At 42.8% G+C, this 19,886-nt stretch overlaps 1 protein-coding gene across 1 annotated transcript; it reads left to right on the forward strand.

The window, feature by feature from the left end:
* Positions 1-7,002: 7,002 nt before the first annotated feature.
* Positions 7,003-13,274, forward strand: LOC126354646 (trypsin-1-like). Its single transcript, XM_050004416.1, has 2 exons — positions 7,003-7,421; positions 12,845-13,274. Exons 1-2 carry the CDS (start codon positions 7,005-7,007, stop codon positions 13,205-13,207), a joined length of 780 nt encoding a protein of 259 aa, XP_049860373.1. The 5' UTR covers positions 7,003-7,004; the 3' UTR covers positions 13,208-13,274.
* The last annotated feature ends 6,612 nt before the right edge of the window (positions 13,275-19,886 follow it).

Raw genomic sequence — 19,886 nt, forward strand, 5'->3', positions numbered from 1 at the left:
AAGAACAGTTAACTTGGCACCATTCTGACGACTGTGAGTGCCATGTTCTTAAACACAAAAGCGTCGGGTGATCTTCCGTGTTACTTCGCATCAGAATTTCTATCTTTACATTACTTCTGGTCAAGCCTTTCACAGAATGGTGACCCTGTACAGAGCGCCATTAACGTCCGCTCTTCATTGTCTGCTCGCAGCATTTCCCTTCGGCGCAAGACGTCTGTTCACTTTAAAAACCCAATACTACCTCTTCTTGTCATTTAGAACACAAAATGGGTGGGACCTCTTTGACGGAGTTATGCCTGCATACAAAATACTTTTCCAGCATTCTACCCGTGAGTTTCAACTCCGAGATGGCGTTCGAGGTAATTTAATTCTATCTTATGTAATTTTTAATGAAGCTAATTTAATTTGCTTTATTTACCCTATCAAGGTAACCTTCTTTGAAACCTCTGCGGTCCTCTTAATGGCGTGACGCTGGACTTTCTCCCTTACTCGTGTGTTCTCTGCCCAACTGGTACTCACTAAGCCTTCTAGCTATAGATAAATAGGCCCCCTGAGGAAGAATTTAATATGGAAAATAGTAATTGGATGTGGAAATGACTGACACTAACTTTAGTCATACTTGTATTCTCGTTTCTAACTTGGGCTTGATGATAGTGGATGTCAACATATACTTCAATACATTCATAGTATAACTTCATAGTCCGTGCCAAACGTCCCCAAGAGAGCACTTAGAACACGTGTCTCTTTACTGTTCTGATTTCGTATTCATCTCATAATTAGCTTCTGAGCTAATCTTTTTCTAACAAGAATCACTTCGATCCGTAATTCCATTAAACTTGTAGCCCATGCAAAACACATAAGAAACAGCATGTAACGCTGTAGCAATAAACGTGCCATCCCTCATTACACACGACAGTATTCACTCTCTCCACCTTCACTCATCCTCTTTTCTTAGCGACTCACATCAAGATCTGTCAATGTCATTTCAACGCTCTTCTCTGGCAATATATTACATTAAGTGCCTTTTTTGAGTCTGCAGTCTTCTGACTGGTGTGATGCAACCCACAACGAATTTTTCTTTGGTGCCACCTATTCAGCTCTTGACTCCAGCGCACTCAATTATTAGTTGGATGTATTCCAGACTCGATCTCCCGCTACATATTTTACGCTCTAAAGCTCCCTCTATGGCGTGTAATTTTTTCCTGATGTCCCTCCATCTTGCCAGTGTTTTTCATGTATTCCCTTCCTCGACAATTCTGCGTCGAAACTCCATATTCCATACCTTATCAGTCCACCTAATTTTCAATATTCTTCCCTAGCACCAAATCTCAAAGGCCTCGATTTTCTTCTGATATTCCCAAAATAGTTCAATACAATACTGTGCTCAAAGCGTATATTCCAAGAACCTTATTCCTCAAATTATGTATTATGTTCATATTAATAGACTTCATTTTGCCAAGAATGCTCTCTTTGCCCGTGCTAATATACTTTTTGAGTCCTCTTGATCCGCCCCTTATGAGTTATTTCGCTTCCGAGCTAGCAGAATTCCTAAGCTTTATTTACTTTCTGATCATCAACATAGATATTAAGCTTGTCGCCATTCTCATGTCTCCTGCCTTTCATCAAATTTATCGTTTTCCGGTTTACTCTACATCCATATTCATTTCTCATCAGACCGTTCATTTCATTCAACACAATCGTCAGTTCTTCTTCACCTTCACTGCAGATAACAAACTCAACAGCTAATCTTACCATTTTCTCAAATGAGAGTTTTTATTGATTTCGGGGGGTGGAGAGCAATTTCAGTATTAAAGTTTGAATGATCGTTCAGTTTATTTTTTCGTCATATTGGCTTCACCTTCAATACGTTTTGTGTACGTCTTTGGTGATGCAGGATGCCTGTTTTCTGAAAAACACTGTGTGGGACTCAGTAGAGAGTGGAGGAATTTACAGCTTTATACTGCTTGCCGCAAGGATCGGCCCACAGGAAGCCAATAGGGAGAGACAGCTAAAGAATGGGCTTGGACCAACCTCTAAAGTAGTGGGTATTGAAAAGTTATTATAAAATCCAGTAATTGCTACAAACTTTACATCTAGTTCTCTAATTGTATCTGTGGGTTATCGAGAGGAGCACCACAGTAGTTATCAAGATTCTTTTCAGCTATTTGGCCACTAGCAGGGCTGGAGAGATAGATTGGTCTATTCGACAACTAGCAGTCTTGCATTTCTTGCAGTAACTTACTGGAATGCAGCCTGGTGACTTCGTCGATACCAGCCCATGTTTCGGCAGGTGATCACTGTATCATTTTGAAGGCTACATGCCTTGAAAACAACAGAATAGTCACCTGTCGAAACATCGGCAGTTCTCGACGATTTCACCCGGCTGCATTCAGTTAAGTTATTTGAACACAGTATACGGCGGGAAAAACTCTGGTCACACATTCTTTGATTTGGCTTGCGTGTCGAGCTCTGTACCTTTCACGATGATGACTCGCTGATACAGAAGTAATCAGTTCACAACATACATCCAGTTGTCTCACGACTAATGCTTGTACATTGATCCCTTTGTTTCCGTAGTCATCATGTTAGTGACGATAAATCTGCAGCACTATTCATCGAGTCTGCATAAAGTTTATGAGTAGTCAATTTACGGTTTAGTAAATGTAGGACTGGTTGATACATGTCAGTTCGTAAGACTCGCCAGAGCTTGTTAGCATGGAAATTTGAGCTTCGAGCTATGTTTCTTACTTTACTTCCATTCAAGTCTGGTAATCGCTCACGTCGGTAATTATTCCAGAGTGAACTTGTGATTTGCTTCTACCTGTGATATGACAATATTCTTTTCCATATTCCTAACCAGTTTATTCTTATCTCCCAGTATTTCAAACGTGTGGTACAATCATTATTTTTACTCTTTATGGTGGTGTGCTTCTGTACGGTATATTTTTTTATATATAACTTGCATTTGCTTAAACTTACGGAAAACTTTGGAGAGCCTTTTGAAACATTAAAAAATTTATATCGTCAACACAAAATTCAGTTTTGTAGTTATATTTTACACCTTGCCTTTATTATACAGATTGATAATGTGAAATTAGAAATTTACAGGGAGGACGGGGATGGCTTAAGGTATCAGGGTTAGATAAGGGAACTTGATTCGGAAACGACTTAATTCGGAAACGACTTAAAGTCAGCTTCTCCATATTTTATCCAATTGGAATCTTTCCGTATCTCTGGGACTTTTTCCAGTATGCGTCCTCTGCCTATGATTTTGCAACAAACTATTCGCTTTCACCATCTCAAACTGATTACAGAACTCAGTTTTTCTTCTCTCTCAGTTCTACTACCAGTCTCATATTCTACCGGAAATCACTCTTGTACTTCTTCCCGTACACCCGCACTCCAAAGCCACATGACTTACGTACTTAATTATCAGTTTAGTGACCCAATATACTGTATCTCTTCATCTTCCGCTTGCGATTTTGACATATATACGATATTCTTGAACAGTTGTACACGGATTTATTTCTCTGATGATTCTGATGGAAACAATACTATCACTGAACTGTTCATAGTAACACGCTGTCTGCCCTACCTTCCCATCCTACGAATCCAGCTACTGTTATATCATTTTCTGCCGATTGTATTCGAGAGTCCTTATCTTCTTTACATTTCACTTCACGGATCTCTACTATATCGTAATAGAACATTTGCATTTCCGTTTTCATATATTCTAACACCCCTACCAGGTGCAGACCTGTAGAGTGTTCCAATCGTCGGTTATTGCATCTCTACTTCGTGGGCAACTCGCGAAACTCCGAAATGATGACTTTTCTTCCACAGTAACATTCCTGAAATGGACTGGTCTGCTCACAGTCACAACTTGAATACAACGGAACACAACTGATATAGTACAGAACATGGACTCAGCTCCAGAACCCAGTAACCAATATCACTATCTCCTCTTACTTAGTGTAGTAAGGAGGAACGTGCTGCCACTGCTCCACAGACGTTACGAAATCTCATTTCAAGTGTCCTCAGTAGATTTCAAGCTATTATTAAGTTTAAGGTTATAAATGCCCACAGCAATGTGCAATGCTGAGTATGCTGAGTAGCAGGATACTTTTTATCGGATAATGTAACGTAGGTTGTTACAATTTTGCTGTAATATGAGGCAATGATGGCAGTGTTACAATTCCGTTTAATGCGTATCTGTAACAATTAGAAAGAAGCCCAGATACCCTCGAAAATTGTGACTGGTAGAGCCTTCAACAAATCGTCAGCACCAGTTGAATTGTCTCACTGGATTGATCCAAAAGAATTGGTGGAGTAACAGTTTTTTCCCCTTGTCTTAAAAGTGGCGTGAATAAAGCAATAAGATAATAGGTGCCGGTCATGCACGGTTGTTTACATTTTCGGGCAGATTTAGTGGCATATCTGAACAGCCAAAGATACTGTGTCTGTGTTATAACATCTGTCTGTCTTCAGGAGTTCTGGGAGCTGGGGTAACGCAAAAATTTTTTGATGTTTGAAATAAACTGAAAGATTCAGCTGTAGAAAGGAAAGCTGTGTATGACAACAGTCCAAAAGTGGACTTGTGAAGTACCACTATGCAGGTCATATAATCCCCGAGAGGCAAGTATTCGACGTAGAACTATTTCGGCATGCTACTATCGATGGCTTAGATTATCATGCCGTGATAGTGAGTTAGGCAGATGCTGTAACTTTTTTAGTATATCTTTTTCAGTCTTCTGACAAGTTTGGCTCGACCCACCACGAATTCCTCTGCTGTGACATCCTTTTGGTCTCAAAGTAGCAAATACACCCTACTCTCTCAATTGTTTCCTGGTTGTACTCAAATATCTGGCTTCCTCTGCAGCTCCCTTTAGTACCTTGGAAGTTAATACCTTATGTCTTAACTCCTGCCCTATAAACCTGTCCCTTCTTCTTGTCAATATTCTCAATATACTTCTGTGTTCTCCAGTTATGTGAACAACTTGCTCATACCTTACCGTATCAGTACAAATAATTTTTAAAATTCTGCTATTGCCCGCGAAAGGCAAATGTCCCGAGTTCGAGTCTCGGTCCGGCACACAGTTTTAATCTGCCAGGAAGTTTCATATCAGCACACACTGCGCTGCAGAGTGAATATCTCATTCTGGAAACATCCCCCAGGCTGTGGCTAAGCCATGTCTCCGCAATATCCTTTCTTTCAGGAGAGCTAGTTCTGCAAGGTTCGCGGGAGAGCTTCTGTTAAGTTTGGAAGGTAGGAGACGAGGTACTGGCAGGATTGAAGCTGTGAGGACGGGGCGTGAGTCGTGCTTGGGTAGCTCAGTTGGTAGAGCACTTGCCCGCAAACGGCAAAGGTCCCGAGTAGGAGTCTCGGTCCGGCACACAGTTTTAATCTGCCAGGAAGTTTCAAGACGTATTTTGCTGTATAGATTGCAAACTTCCTTAACTTCGCTTACGATGTGACCCCATTTTTGATGCTAAGTTTCTTACTTTTCTCACTTCTGCTAAGTCTCACTACTTTCTTGTTTGATCAATTTACTCTCAATCTACACTGTACAGGCAAAGAAACTGTTACGGCTGACTAATATAGTCTAGGACTTCGCGTGCACGCAGAAGTGTTGTAACACGAAGTGGCACGTACTCAACTAATGTCTGAAGTAGGCTGGACGAAACTGACACCAGGAATCCTGCAGGTCTGTGCATAAATTCGTAAGAGTACTGGGGGATGTAGATATCTTCTGAACAGCACGTTGCAAGACATCCCTGATTTTCTCAATAATGTTCATCTCTGGGGTGTTTGGTGGCCAGCAGACTTGTTGTAACTCAGCAGATTATTCCAGGAGCCACTCTGTAGCAATTCTGGACATGTGGGATTCGCATTGTCCTTCTGGAATTGTCCAAGTCCTTCGGAATACACAACAGACACTACATGAAGAGAAGAGCTATTGACAAAGGAGAAGAGAGTGCCGCACTCCAGTCAGTATTTTCTACAAAATGTGTTAACACCGAGTTAGGAGTGGCACTGCTAGTTTATCTGAAGTATTGTACAATATGTCTACCATCAAGATTATTCGCTATTAGTGTTGATGAAACAGCCTTTCACAAACGTCACTACCTTGTGTGTTGTTTGTTGTAAAGTAGTTTCTTTAACATATTTGTAGTAGAAACCGATGTATACTACATTACTGTTGCATAGACTACAGTTGAATTTATTGGCAAATTATTTACTTGAAATTTAAAGGATATTAATACTGTTTCAGTATATGTTTTGTAAAACACTTTAAGTCGATTTATGTCTAGTAGTGCATTCTTGTGTTATACCACTGTTTTTGATGGAATGCAATATGACACGATGCAGTTCGCAGGTGTCAGAGATCGTGTGAAATGTGAAGTTGAAGATCCGAAGATGGTGACAAAGTCTTAACGAACCGGTTATCTAAATAAATATTTTACTGACGATTGTGGTTGTTTGGTGTTGTTCCGATGTTCTTCGTAAAAATTAGTCTTGAAACGCTCAAAACTGCCTTTTAAAATGATTTTCATTCTTGCTTATCAGTTACACTTATGTAATATGTTCTCGAGTAAGTGGCAGACTTGGCAGTATTGATGGAGTGGTATCTGACACTGGGTACCAGCCAACTCTGTAAAATATTCATTTGTCAATTCTGTCTGTTATTTTCCACAAAAAAATTACGTTACAAACTGGGCATTGAACGGTTGTATTTCCGTGACACACAGTGGAAAATGAAGCTACGGACCTTATGGTAGTTACGGAAATTACGGTTTGTTTAATTAAACATAAAATAGTTGTTTCTTGGTGATATTATCTTTCGCAGTGTAAGGCGTAATTGATGTGTTTTGAGACAGAATTAATGGATGACAGATTAAGGAGCAAGGTCGGCGCACGTGTGTGAAAGTGGCTTTCCCTCGCGTGCAGAGCAGATAGCGGAACTGATATAAGCGCAGCCAGAACTGATGCGGCACCCAGCAACATGCCGAAGCCCGCGATAGTCGCCGTCGCACTCTGCCTATCGGCTGCTTTGGCCGCACCGCCCTCCTTTTCCGCCCCTAGGAGAAGCGTGGGTGGCAGTCAGGGGCGCATCGTAGGCGGCCACGACGTCGACATCTCCGAGTACCCGTGGCAGGTGTCGGTGCGCTACTCGTGGTGGCACAACTGCGGTGGCTCCATCATCAGCGACACCTGGGTGCTGACCGCGGCCCACTGCCTCGACGGATTCCCGCTGTTCGGCCTGTCGGTGCGCGCCGGGTCCTCCACGAGGGGCAGCGGCGGCACCATCTACAAGGCGGCCGCTAAGTACTTCCACTCCAGCTTCAGCTGGGTCACCATAGACTACGACATCGGCCTCATGCAAACCAAGGACACGATTGAGTTTGGTACCAATGTCCAGGTTAGTTCTTTTTTTTTTTCTTTTTGAGTCGTCAGTCTTCTGACTAGTCAGATGTCCTATTATCTCGCGCCTTCTCCTTGTCAATGTTTTCCCCATGCTCCTTTCCTCTTCGACTCTGTGCAGAACCTTCACATGTCTTACGTCATTATTCCACCTAATTCAACTTTCGTCTGTAGTAGCGCGTCTCAAATGCTACATGTCTTCTGTTCCGGTTTTCCCATACAATACTCTGCTCCAAGCGTACGTTCTCAAAAATTTCTTCCTCAAATTAAGGCCTGTCTTCAATGTTCGTAGACTTGTCTTGGCCTGGAATGCCTTTTTTGCCAGTGTTAGTCTGCTTTTGACGTCCTACTTGCTCCATCCGTAAATTGGTAATATTGCTCCTTCTTCTATTTCGTGATCATCAAGCTTGATGTTAAGTTTCTTGCTGTTCTTGTTTCTACTAATTCTTATTTCTTTCATATTTACTCTCAGTCCATACAATTGAGGATAGGAATGTCATCAACAAATCTTTTGTTTCATATCCTTTCACCTTGAATCTTAATCCCAATCTTGAACCTTTCTTTTATTTTGACATTGAACAGCCGGAAGGAAAGACTACATCCACGTCTCACACACTTTTTGGTGTTCTTGGTGTTACACTCGTACTGTTCTCTCTTAATTCTTTTACCTATTGTAAATGGCCCGTCTTCCTTCATAGATTGCTTTTGTCTCAGAATTTCGAATATCTAGCAGCGTCTGACATTTCAGAGCGCTTTCTCCGTAAGTTTTCTTCAGTCTTGTTTCCATTATCAAACGCAACGTCAGAACTACCTCTCTGGTGGCTTTGACTTTCCTAAGCCTAACTGATCTTCACTTAACAGATCCTCGGTTTTCTTTTCAATTCTTCTGCGTACCGTTCTCGTCAGTAACTTGGATACATGAGCTGCTAAGCTAAGTGTACGATAGTTTTTCCGCTTCGGAATTGTGTGGATGATGTTTATCCGAAAGCCAATAAAATACTTCCTTCTCACCAGAGTCTGCGTGTGCCCGTTCCCCAAATGATTTTTAATATTCTTATGGAATATTACCCATCGCTTATGCCTCATTTGATTTTTAGGTCTTCCAAAGCTCTCTAAATACTGATTCTAATACTGGATGTCCTTCATCTTTCCTGTCGTCCCCGGTTTTTTCTTCTGTCACGTTGTCACAAAAGTGTCCCTCCTCACAGAATACTCGTTCCATATACCCACTGTCGTATATATAGTTAAGATGAATTGTTATTGCACTCTTAATATTAGGTGATTTAGTTTTCCACATAAAATTGTCAATGTCCTTTGGAGAAACATGTGAAATTTTGGAGAAATTTCTTTGAATTCATTTGTGGCATTGACAATAAAAAGAAAAATGCATATGTTTTGCCTTTGTAACAGTAACTAAACAAGAACCGTCTGATTTAATTGCGTCAGCACTGAAAGTTTTGATAGTTAAAATACTCTGCAAATAATTAATGTTATTTGCAATTTTTTCCGCATTTGCAATGTGTTAGAGCATTTTCTTCCGTCTGGTTGTGTGATGCACATGAAGCATCTTTGTTTTCGTGATCTTCCGGCCTTCACAATGGGCCAATCTTTGCTGGTCATTCCAAAGCATGTCTTGATGTTTACAAAACTCTTTTGGAGTCGAGGATTATTCACTTTCCTCTTCATTTGAGGCCGTAACATTTCTTATTATAATTTTGTGATGAAAATTTATCTTTCATTTCTTCTCCCCATGGACATAAGCACACCGCATTTTAGGGTCGTAGATTTACTATGTTTTTCCGTTGAACAAAAGGCCATTTTATGAATGTTTCTTACAAGTATATGTATTTGCTTTCTGGTCATGCGAATGGATGCCTGATTCAGATCTACGAAAATATTAAAAGATATGTTGCGTCATGGTACTTACACCTACGTGAAATTACTTTGGGCCCAATGAAGTAAGTTAATACACTCCTGGAAATTGAAATAGGAACACCGTGAATTCATTGTCCCAGGAAGGGGAAACTTTACTGACACATTCCTGGGGTCAGATACATCACATGATCACACTGACAGAACCACAGGCACATAGACACAGGCAACAGAGCATACACAATGTCGGCACTAGTACAGTGTATATCCACATTTGGCAGCAATGCAGGCTGCTATTCTCCAATGGAGACGATCGTAGAGATGCTGGATGTAGTCCTGTGAAACGGCTTGCCATGCCATTTCCAGCTGGCGCCTCAGTTGGACCAGCGTTCGTGCTGGACGTGCTGACCGGGTGAGACGACGCTTCATCCAGTCCCAAACATGGTCAATGCGGGACAGATTCGGAGATCTTGCTGGCCACGGTAGTTGACTTACACCTTCTAGAGAGAGTTGGGTGGCACGGGATACATGCGGACATACATTGTCCTGTTGGAACAGCAAGTTCCCTGGCCGGTCTAGGAATGGTAGAACTATGGGTTAGATGACGGTTTGGATGTACTGTGCACTATTCAGTGTCCCCTCGACGATCACCAGAGGTGTACGGCCAGTGTGGGAGATCGCTCCCCACACCATGATGCCGGGTGTTGGCCCTGTATGCGTCGGTCGTATGCAGTCCTGATTGTGGCGCTCACCTGCACGGCGCCAAACACGCATACGACCATCATTGGCACCAAGGCAGAAGCGACTCTCATCGCTGGAGACGACACGTCTCCATTCGTCCCTCCATTCACGCCTGTCGTGACACCACTGGAGGCGGGCTGCAAGATGTTGGGGCGTGAACGGAAGACGGCCTAACGATGTGCGGGACCGTAGCCGAGCTTCATGAAGACGGTTGCGAATGGTCCTCGCTGATACCCCAGGAACAACAGTGTCCCTAATTTGCTGGGAAGTGGCGGTGCGGTCCCCTACGGCACTGCGTAGGATCCTACGGTCTTGGCCTGCATCAGCGCGTCGCTGCGGTCCGGTCCCAGGTCGACGGGCACGTGCACCTTCCGCCGACCACTGGCGACAACATCGATGTACTGTGGAGACCTCACGCCCCACGTGTTGAGCAATTCGGCGGTACGTCCACCCGGCCTCTCGGATGCCCACTATACGCCCTTGCTGAAAGTCCGTCAACTGCACATACGGTTCACGTCCACGCTGTCGCGGCATGCTACCAGAGTTAAAGACTGCGATGGAGCTCCGTAGGCCACGGCAAACGGGCTGACACTGACGGCGGCGATGCAGAAATGCTGCGCAGCTAGAGCCATTCGACGGCCAACACCGCGGTTCCTGGTGTGTCCGCTGTGCCGTGCGTGTGATCTTTGCTTGTACAGCCCTCTCGCAGTGTCCGGAGCAAGTATGGTGGGTCTGACACACCGGTGTCAATGTGTTCTTTTTTCCATTTCCAGGAGTGTATTTTGAACAGAAAATGTATAGTCCTTCTCTCAGTTTGTGAATTCATGTCTTCAGTTTAACAGAGCAGTAGATGGTCTGCAGTGCCTGTTCCTTCGGACATGCGTGCACGCATGCGAGTCCAAAAGACATAATATAGTACTGTACACTGTGTAGTATGTATGTGTTATCAACTATTTACATTTTACAGTAATATATATAAACATTGTAAAGTAGAGGCATTTGAAACACTAAAATACAGCAAACTTTGCAAATAATTCTCAGGTGCTGCTTTCAGAGCACGAGTGACTTCTAAACAATGAGTGCAATTGTTCCGAACTGCTTACTGTTGCCAGTAACCTTGGCAACGTGACAGACCACTTGTATCAGCTATAAGTAAGTAATCTGAAATAAACTGTTTTCAGTTGTACAACCACGTCTATAGGAATACGACCAGTTTCGTGATGTCAAACAACAACTTCAAATACATATGTCAGTAAATATTTAAGCCCTGATACGGGAAGCTGGGGGACTCAACCTTCTCAAAATTAAAATACTGTTACCCTCAACAAGCACGGCGTCTTTGTTGGGGATTACAACATTTCATTTTGAGAAGGTTCAGTCTCCCTCCTTCCTGTATCAGGGCTTCAGTATTTTATTGGCATATGTATATCTGAAGCTGTGGGTTGACATCATGAAATCGTAAACGTTCCTATAAAAGTTCATATACAGTTGAAAGCGGTTTATTTCAGAAACAAGGATTACTTCAGCTACGGTGGCGCTCAACAGACAACTATTTACAAGAAATTCGAAAGACAGCTCCTTTGCTAAGGGGTCAAATGGATACTTATCATGCATTAGAAGAATAAATGTACAAAGCGAATAATAAAAAAGTAATTAATTGCTCTGTTAGCGAATGATGCTTCCACGAAGAAACTTAGTTGTATTTCCAATGACCTCTGCCATGACATCCACCAATAATTGTCCTGCCGATGGAAGTTGTAGTGGAGGTGTACGGGCAGACAGAGACATGATATGCAAAACGATATGAAGAACTTGTTGAATGTGGTTCTTACGTAGACACACAAGAAAAATTGAACACAGTGTCAACCCAATCAAGGATTCATAACTTAAAAGTATTTTACGATTCTGTATTGCATGCGGTATATCGACGACCGTCCTAATAATCGAAATATTATGCGAAATTCGAAACTTTCAACTGCAATAGGATCGTAAAAATACACTATGAGTTAATCAAGCCAAGGGCAACATCAGAAGTAAGGCACTACTATGATAGCCCAGATACATGTGTTCATACCCAAGACAGACTACTCGAGCTGAAAGTGTCCGATAGGTTCACTGTTGTTTGACATTCTGTCTGAAATGCTTCTCGCAACTGTTATAGATCTTAAACATGGCTGCGATAAGCAACTGTGTAAATCTAAAGAGATTGAAAAAATCAGCCGCCCAGTTGCAAAACAAAGATTTATTGCAACTGGTTGGCCTTTTTCTTCAACCTCTGTTGCTATGGAAATTATTAAAATACTGAAAATTACGACCAATGTTCAGTTGGGTATAGACCAGAGAGGTTGCTCCTACAAACTTAAATCTCAGGGATTCAACAACGACGTACACAACAAGTATTCATCTTCTCTTACATTTTCAAAGACTTCTAGCAGGACAACAAGGAGTATTAGGTTGTCGAACTAACTGTGTCCCCTCAAGTAACACAATCACGTGATTTACAACGATGATTTTTTTAGCTGGATCGTTCTAGAGTGATCCCACGTGAATTATTGGTTTCACTCTAAGCTATTGAAACATTGCCCAGACGTTAAAAAGGTGATCATTCCCCTATAGTTCCTTCTGTCCTCGTTGCAGACTATTTCCTTCGTTTTCTCCTTCTGTATTCAGATGCAGAAAAAACTTTCTCAGTGGAGGACACAACACATTAGCTGTCAAAAACAGTCCAGTTTCCTTACCAAAGACAAAATTCAAGACTTTTTCCAAGGCACTGTCCACACCACTGATGCAATCAATGTGTTTTGGCAGCCGGTGGCGCTGGCGACGTCGGAGCCGCCGGTCGGCAGCCAGGTGGACGTGACAGGTTGGGGCGCCCTCAAGGAGGACGGGTTGAGCGCGTGGCAGCTGCAGGCCGTCACCACCACCATCGTGTCGCGTGAGGACTGCAACGCCGCCTACACCACGGAGATCACGGAGCGCATGATCTGCGCCGGCGAGCCTGAGGGCGGCAAGGACGCGTGCCAGGGCGACAGCGGTGGGCCCCTGGTGGCCGGCAACACGCAATACGGCATCGTCTCCTTTGGTTCCGGGTGCGCCGACGCTCGCTACCCTGGCGTCTACTCCAACGTTGCCTACCTGCGCTCCTGGATAACCGAGACCAGTGGCGTTTAGCATGGCACTCTGGAGCTGTTGTAACAGTCTGTGTGTTCCTCTGCAAATAAAACTGTCTGCACCTGTTTACGTTTCTGTCGTTAAACTGTTCCATATTTCAGCACAAATAGTCGAAGGTTTTTATGAAGCCATGGAGACACAGAACTAAGGTACAGCGTTCATTTTCGCAGTTAACTGATGACGGGGCGGTAGGGGCGGAGTGTTCGATTAATTGTGTCTTGTGCAAGAATCATTAATGAAAACGTATTGTACAAGTGTTAATACGAATATGAAAGAAAAAAATATAATTAAACACATGAGTGTACGTTTACACTTCTCCAGTATTCTACCTTCGTGTTCACTGAAGGATCAGCAACTGTGTCCAATGTTATTATTTCTTTATATTTCTGTATTAGCTGCACTGACAATCTGGGTGAATGGTGACTAGTTTGGAATAATTCCGTACGTCATCGAACAATTACCACGATGGTTCCGAAATTATTAACGAAATAATAATTTCACATTTCAAGTGACATGCCACTATTCAACTTTAAAAATCCGTGACTTCTAAACCCATAACCTAAAAAGTACAAATGGTATTTAATTAAAACCTTCAGAATTTCAAGGTGTAACGTTTGGATTTAGTCATCGTTAACTCAAATTATTTTTAGTGCAAGTGAGACAGAAAAATAATGAAATAATATTATGTCTATTTCGTGTCACATGTTTTACATATGTACTAGGAATATGACCATATATACAACTTTGTAGAGTTACAAATGATTATTACACCTGTTTAAGCCTCCTAATACCAGAATGTTTTTGTTTCAGTAAGTGCCACTGGGGTCATGAAGCTCCCAAGTAATTTAAACGGAGTACATCACCACTATTTTATTGAACTAACATGGAAAAAACATTACTGTTGTTTAATACAACATTCAAGAAAGAAACAAACATTTTAAACAGTGGTCTTCAGGCTCCAGTGCTAGAGCAGAAGGCTTTGAATAAATTTTTGTTCGTATATAAATAAAAACCAGCAAAACATCATTGGATATATCTTACTCAGAGGAATAAATACATATATTTTGAAAACAATAGATTCGAAAACACTGGAAATATATGTTTACAACTTGCTTGTGATGTCATACTGACTCCACGGGTACAAAGAACGACAAGAATGCTAGCTAAAGAACTTAGGTGTCGAAGGTATGTCTCACAGATGAGATTCGTGGTTTTGTCACTAAATTTCGATAATAATTTAAAGTCATCAGTTGGACAGCGTCACATCATTCTTGCTGTTCTAACAACTTGCAAGGGATCTTATTGCATTACTGTCACTAGTGACCTAAGACCTACACTGATGGAAAAAATAATCGCAGCACCAAGAAGGAACTGCGTAACATAAACGAAAGTTGGTAGGCGTGTTTCTCCATCTGAAAAATTATGTCCAATCCACATTATCTCTACTCACATAAAAGTGGCGCTAATAGCGCCACAAAGACAGTGCAAATCTGATTTCCTTTAAATCCACGCTGTGATAGCTGTGAGCATTAGTTACCTTTGAGACTGGATACAGTGAGTTAATGTTAAGAATGACTTTCAGGCGACAAAGATGCCATTATCGACATGCCACTGAGTTTCAGCAAGGTCCTGTAAGTGGACTACGAAAAGCTGGATGTTCCTTCAGCAATACTGCAAGCAACTTGGCAGGAATGTAGTATCTGCCAATAACTGCTGTCAGTGGTGGTCACAAAAATGTATAACCGTAAGAATACTGCCGTGGGGCACCGTACTGAATCTGAAGTAGCAATTTCAACAGCAGCTGGAACCATAGTGATACAGTAAAACGCTAAAAATGAGCTACTTCAAGGAATGCTCCGAGACAGACGACCCGTGGCTTACAATGCACTGACCCCAAAATGCCGCCATTTGCAACTTTAGTAGTGGCGAGCGAGAGCGCATTGGAGAGCTCTGCCAGTGTTTCTGGTGAGGGCTGGATCTGCTTCGGTGCCAGTGATGGCCCTAAGTAGGATAGAAGGAGGCCAGCTGAGTGCTTGTAGCCAACCTATCTATGTGCCAGACGCACTGGTCTGGAGTCGACTTGTTATGCTGGAGTTTATGAACAACATTCCGTGGTTTTTGTTCCAACGGGATAACGCACAGGTACCGCTGTTATAATCTACACTACTGGCCATTAAAATTGCTACACCACGAAGATGACGTGCTACAGACGCGAAATTTAACCGACATGAAGAAGATGCTGTGATATGCAATTGATTGGCTTTTCAGAGCATTCATACAAGGTTGGCGCCGGTGGCGACACCTACAACGTGCTGACATGAGGAAAGTTTCCAACCGATTTCTCACACACAAACAGCAGTTGACCGGCGTTGCCTGGTGAAACGTTGTTGTGAGGCCTCGTGTAAGGAGCAGAAATGCGTACCATCACGTTTCCGACTTTGATGAAGGTCGGATTGTAGCCTATCACGATTGCTGCTCGCGTTGGTAGAAATCCAATGACTGTTACCAGAATATTGAATCGGTTGGTTCAGGTGGGTAATACGGAACGCCGTGCTGGATTCAAACGGCCTCGTATCACTAGCAGTCGAGATGACAGGCATCTTATCCGCATGGCTGTAACGGATCGTGCAGCAACGTCTCGATCCCTGAGTCAACAGATGGGGACGTTTGCAAGACAACAACCATCTGCTCGAACAGTTCGACGACGTTTACAGCAGCATAGACCATCAGCTCGGAGACCATTCCTGCGGTTAACCTTGACGCTGCATCACAGGCAGGAGCGCCTGCGATGGTGTACTCAACGACGAATATGGGTGCATGAATGAAAGAACGTCAATTTTTCGGATGAATCCAGGTTCTGTTCACAGCATCATGATGGTCGCATCTGTGTTTGGCGACATCGCGGTGAATGCACCTTAGAAGCGTGTATTCGTCGTCGCCATACAGGCGTATCACCCGGCGCGATGTTATAGGGTGCCATTGGTTACATGTCTCGGTCGCCTCTTGTTCGCACTGACGGCACTTTGTACAGTGGACGTTACATTTCAGATGTGTTACGACCCGTGGCTCTGCCCTTCATTCGATCCCTTCAAAACCCTATATTTGAGCAGGATAATGCACGACCGCATGTTGTAGGTCCTGTACGGGCCTCCTGGATACAGAAAATGTTCGACTGCTGCCCTGACCAGCACATTCTCCAGATCTCTCACCAATTGGAAACGTCTGGTCAATGGTGGCCGAGTAACTAGCTCGTCACAATACGCCAGTCACTACTCTTGATGAACTGTGGTATCGTGTTGAAGCTGCATGTGAAGCTGTACCTGTACACACCCTCCAAGCTCTGTTTGACTCAATGCCCAGGCGTATTGACGACGTTATTACGGCCAGAGGTGGTTGCTCTGGGTTCTGATTTCTCAGGATCTATGCACCCAAATTGCGTCAAAGTGTACTCACACGTCAGTTCTAGTGCAATATTTTAGTCCAATGAATACCCGCTGATCATGTGTATTTCCTCTTGGTGTAGCAATTTTAATGGCCATTAGAGTAGTATGCTCCACACATTGTCGACATGTTGCCTTTGCCGGCTCCAGTCAAATACATATGGAACATAATCCTTCGACAACTCAAGTCTCGTCCACAATCTACATTAACCGCTCCTGAAATGACCGACCACGTGGAACAGGCATGGACCTCCATGCCCTAAACTGACATCCGTCACCTAAAATATGCTTGTATTCAACAATCTTGTGCTTACACAGTAATTACTGTGCCTGCATTTCATATTATCAGTGGCTTATCTCACACTGAAATTAACTTCTAATCGTGTGTTGTCAATCAAATATGTTACCTGGATAAATGTATTCCAGAGATGTCATTATTGTACATTAATTATTTTTATGTTTTACTATTTTTTTTCCGTTATCGTAATTAGCGTACATTCGTTGTCGCTGGCTCTTCTTCTCACGGTAAGGATATTGTTCGTTGATGACACTGGAAATTCGTTCGTCTGTCAATAGGTTACAGTCATGGGCATGGATTTCACTTTCCATTCAATCTCGAATAACATTATTTATTTCAAACAGTGGTGATATTTTAACGTATGCATCTAATTGAGATGCAAACTGATGTGGTTTTTCAGGTCGAGTGTTAGAGTAATTTTGTATAGGTGTCAATGTCCAAAACCTACCCATTTCTATCTTCATGTTCTTGATCTACCCTTAATTACGTCCCATCGTTCATCATGTGGCCCATTGCCGTAAATTTATTGGAAATGCTGACAACAATCAGTTGAGTTTAATCACATTTGCCAAACCACAACAATAGTGGCATCCGTCATCAGTGAAGATTTTCACATCAACGCAGACCAGCAACACTGACGGTTAGCGCAGAGGGGGAAAATGCATAATTGGGCAGTGACATTTCTGTAAATTTGAATTTAACAACTGAGACGCTATTGGTTAATAACCATTCGGACAATCAGTCTTCTGTTATATATCAAATAAACAGACAAGGGTAAGAAATGTACCTCTGCTTCACGAAGACGCCATCGGTTACTACACCGTGAAAAATTCAGGGAGTGTTTGTACACAAAGCTGAACTTCATACTCGACTGTAAAATTATATGAAGCCGCTGGTGTGAAAATAATACTTGATATCCGGGAGAATAACATCAACACTGACTAAATGTGACTAAATGTAAGTAACCAAAATCAATGGGAAGGGTTCTCCCATATAAGGACACACCTGTCATTTCCCCAAAACTGCGGCAAGATGTGGCATATGATACGAATCAAGGAGTTTCCTACTGATAGGTACTTAGTAAACATGGCAGCATATCGTGAATTCAACATGGAGTACAGAACGCTTGGGTCATTGCACACTGCAATTACCTACACATTACAGATTTACAGAAGCAGTGATCATTCCGGGATTAAGTGCTCCTTTTCGACGAATGGCAGTCACACAGCCTTTCCAGAGTTTTATGGAGCAATTCATGGTCTACTGCGAGCATCATCACAGCCGATTTCGGTATAGGGCATCAAGAAGCCATTTCTATGTACGGCACGTGGCTGCATACACTAGCATTTAAGTACAGGCGTATGATGTGAATGGTTGGGATATCGCATATGGCAGGTTTAACCTCATAATTGAAATATTTTTCCAATCCTTCACACGGACTGGCTGATTTCTGTCAAGAAGTATGATTGCGTATGTAAGTGCAACTTTTAAGTGTAGGTGTCTACAACAGACGTACGTCTGCTATTGTGTTCGTGTTGAAAAAGATTATAGAATGGCGATGTTGATACTAGGTGGTGGCAGGTAGCCTGCTCCTCACGAGTAGTACCAAGGGAGCTGCAGAGCCTAGCATCCCCGTCCGATGGACGGATCAACAATGTCACGTGTTCTCACTTCCTTAGAGACTGTGAAAAAGTTTTGAATTTAGTCCAGGCCATTGGCACAAAGACTGGTGATCAAGAAGATTACAAGTGCACCTTCACTCCCACTACTGGCGAAATAACGGTAGTGAAAACTGCATTCACCACCAGGATTCAAACCAACCCACCTCAGAGTCCAGTGCCAATGCACAAGTGTGTGTTAGTGGTCTTGGCTACGGAGGTGGGTGGTACGTGTACCGAGTGGGATTCAGCTGTGGTGAGTGACCCAGGCCTCCGTCACTTTCAAGAACTTTTAACCATTCTGGGCTTCACTGATTGGAAAGTAACTCGTTCCGGACACTATTACAATTAGAGCTTGTTTCATGTACGACACAAATGCTGTGTCAGACATTGTATGGTTAACATTTGAAGCATGCACAAGCTGCATGCATTAACCCCGTATCGGAGAGTTGCTGGAGAATGCTGAATGCTTCCAACTCTGCGGACCGTTCCTCAGACTCTGACAGGTGGTGTATCACCATTTAGCGCCTTAGACTTATGCGTCACCCTATTCGAGAAGCTATGCAGAAACTTGAACTACTGTCTTATACAAGGTAACGGTAGTGCGTCGACTGACCGATGAAAAAACCATATTTCGAAGTATGTGCTGCAATTGCCTGTAGCATTTTTTTCATGCTGGAAACGTTAACCTACATGGTTTTCTCTTTCTCGGAAGGCTGCGCTGCTTTTATCTGGTACGTAAACTTAGGCAACAACGTAGGATATGTTAACATTACTTTAACTTTACAGGTGCATTCACTATAAAAGTTTCCAATAAAAGCTTATCACTATAGCATCTGAAGACTTCTGGTACACCAGTCTTATTCTTCAAAAGATATCAGAAGAGCAGATAGAAATTCATAACCATATTTTGGTCTTTGACTGCTTGTGAAGCTACACATTGGGATACTGAAAGCTAGTTAGAAGACTGGTGACACAGAAAAGGATCCGTCCGATAGGATCAAGTGTCCACGAAAGGCGCTACAGGTGATGCCGTGCTGTTAGCAATGGCACTCGCCTCAGTCGTCTGCTATCATAGCCCATTAATGCCCAAACTGGCCTCACTGTCCTCACGGAAACGTGCGTCGTACGTCCCACATTGATTTCTGCGATTATTACATGCAGTGTAGCTTGCCTGTTGGCACTGACAACTGTACGCAAACGCGACTTCTCTAGGGCGCTAAGTGAAGGCCGTCGGCTACTGCGGTGCTCGTGATGAGAGATAATGCCTGAAAGTTGCTATT

The sequence above is a fragment of the Schistocerca gregaria genome, chromosome 3 (genome assembly GCF_023897955.1).
Source record: "Schistocerca gregaria isolate iqSchGreg1 chromosome 3, iqSchGreg1.2, whole genome shotgun sequence".
NCBI lineage: Eukaryota > Metazoa > Arthropoda > Insecta > Orthoptera > Acrididae > Schistocerca > Schistocerca gregaria.

Coding starts and splice junctions, on each gene's coding strand:
- LOC126354646 (XM_050004416.1), top strand. CDS start 7,005: ATGCCGAAGCCCGCGATAGTCGCCGTCGCACTCTGCCTATCGGCTGCT. Junction 7,422..12,844: donor AGTTTGGTACCAATGTCCAG/GTTAGTTCTTTT, acceptor GTGTTTTGGCAG/CCGGTGGCGCTGGCGACGTC.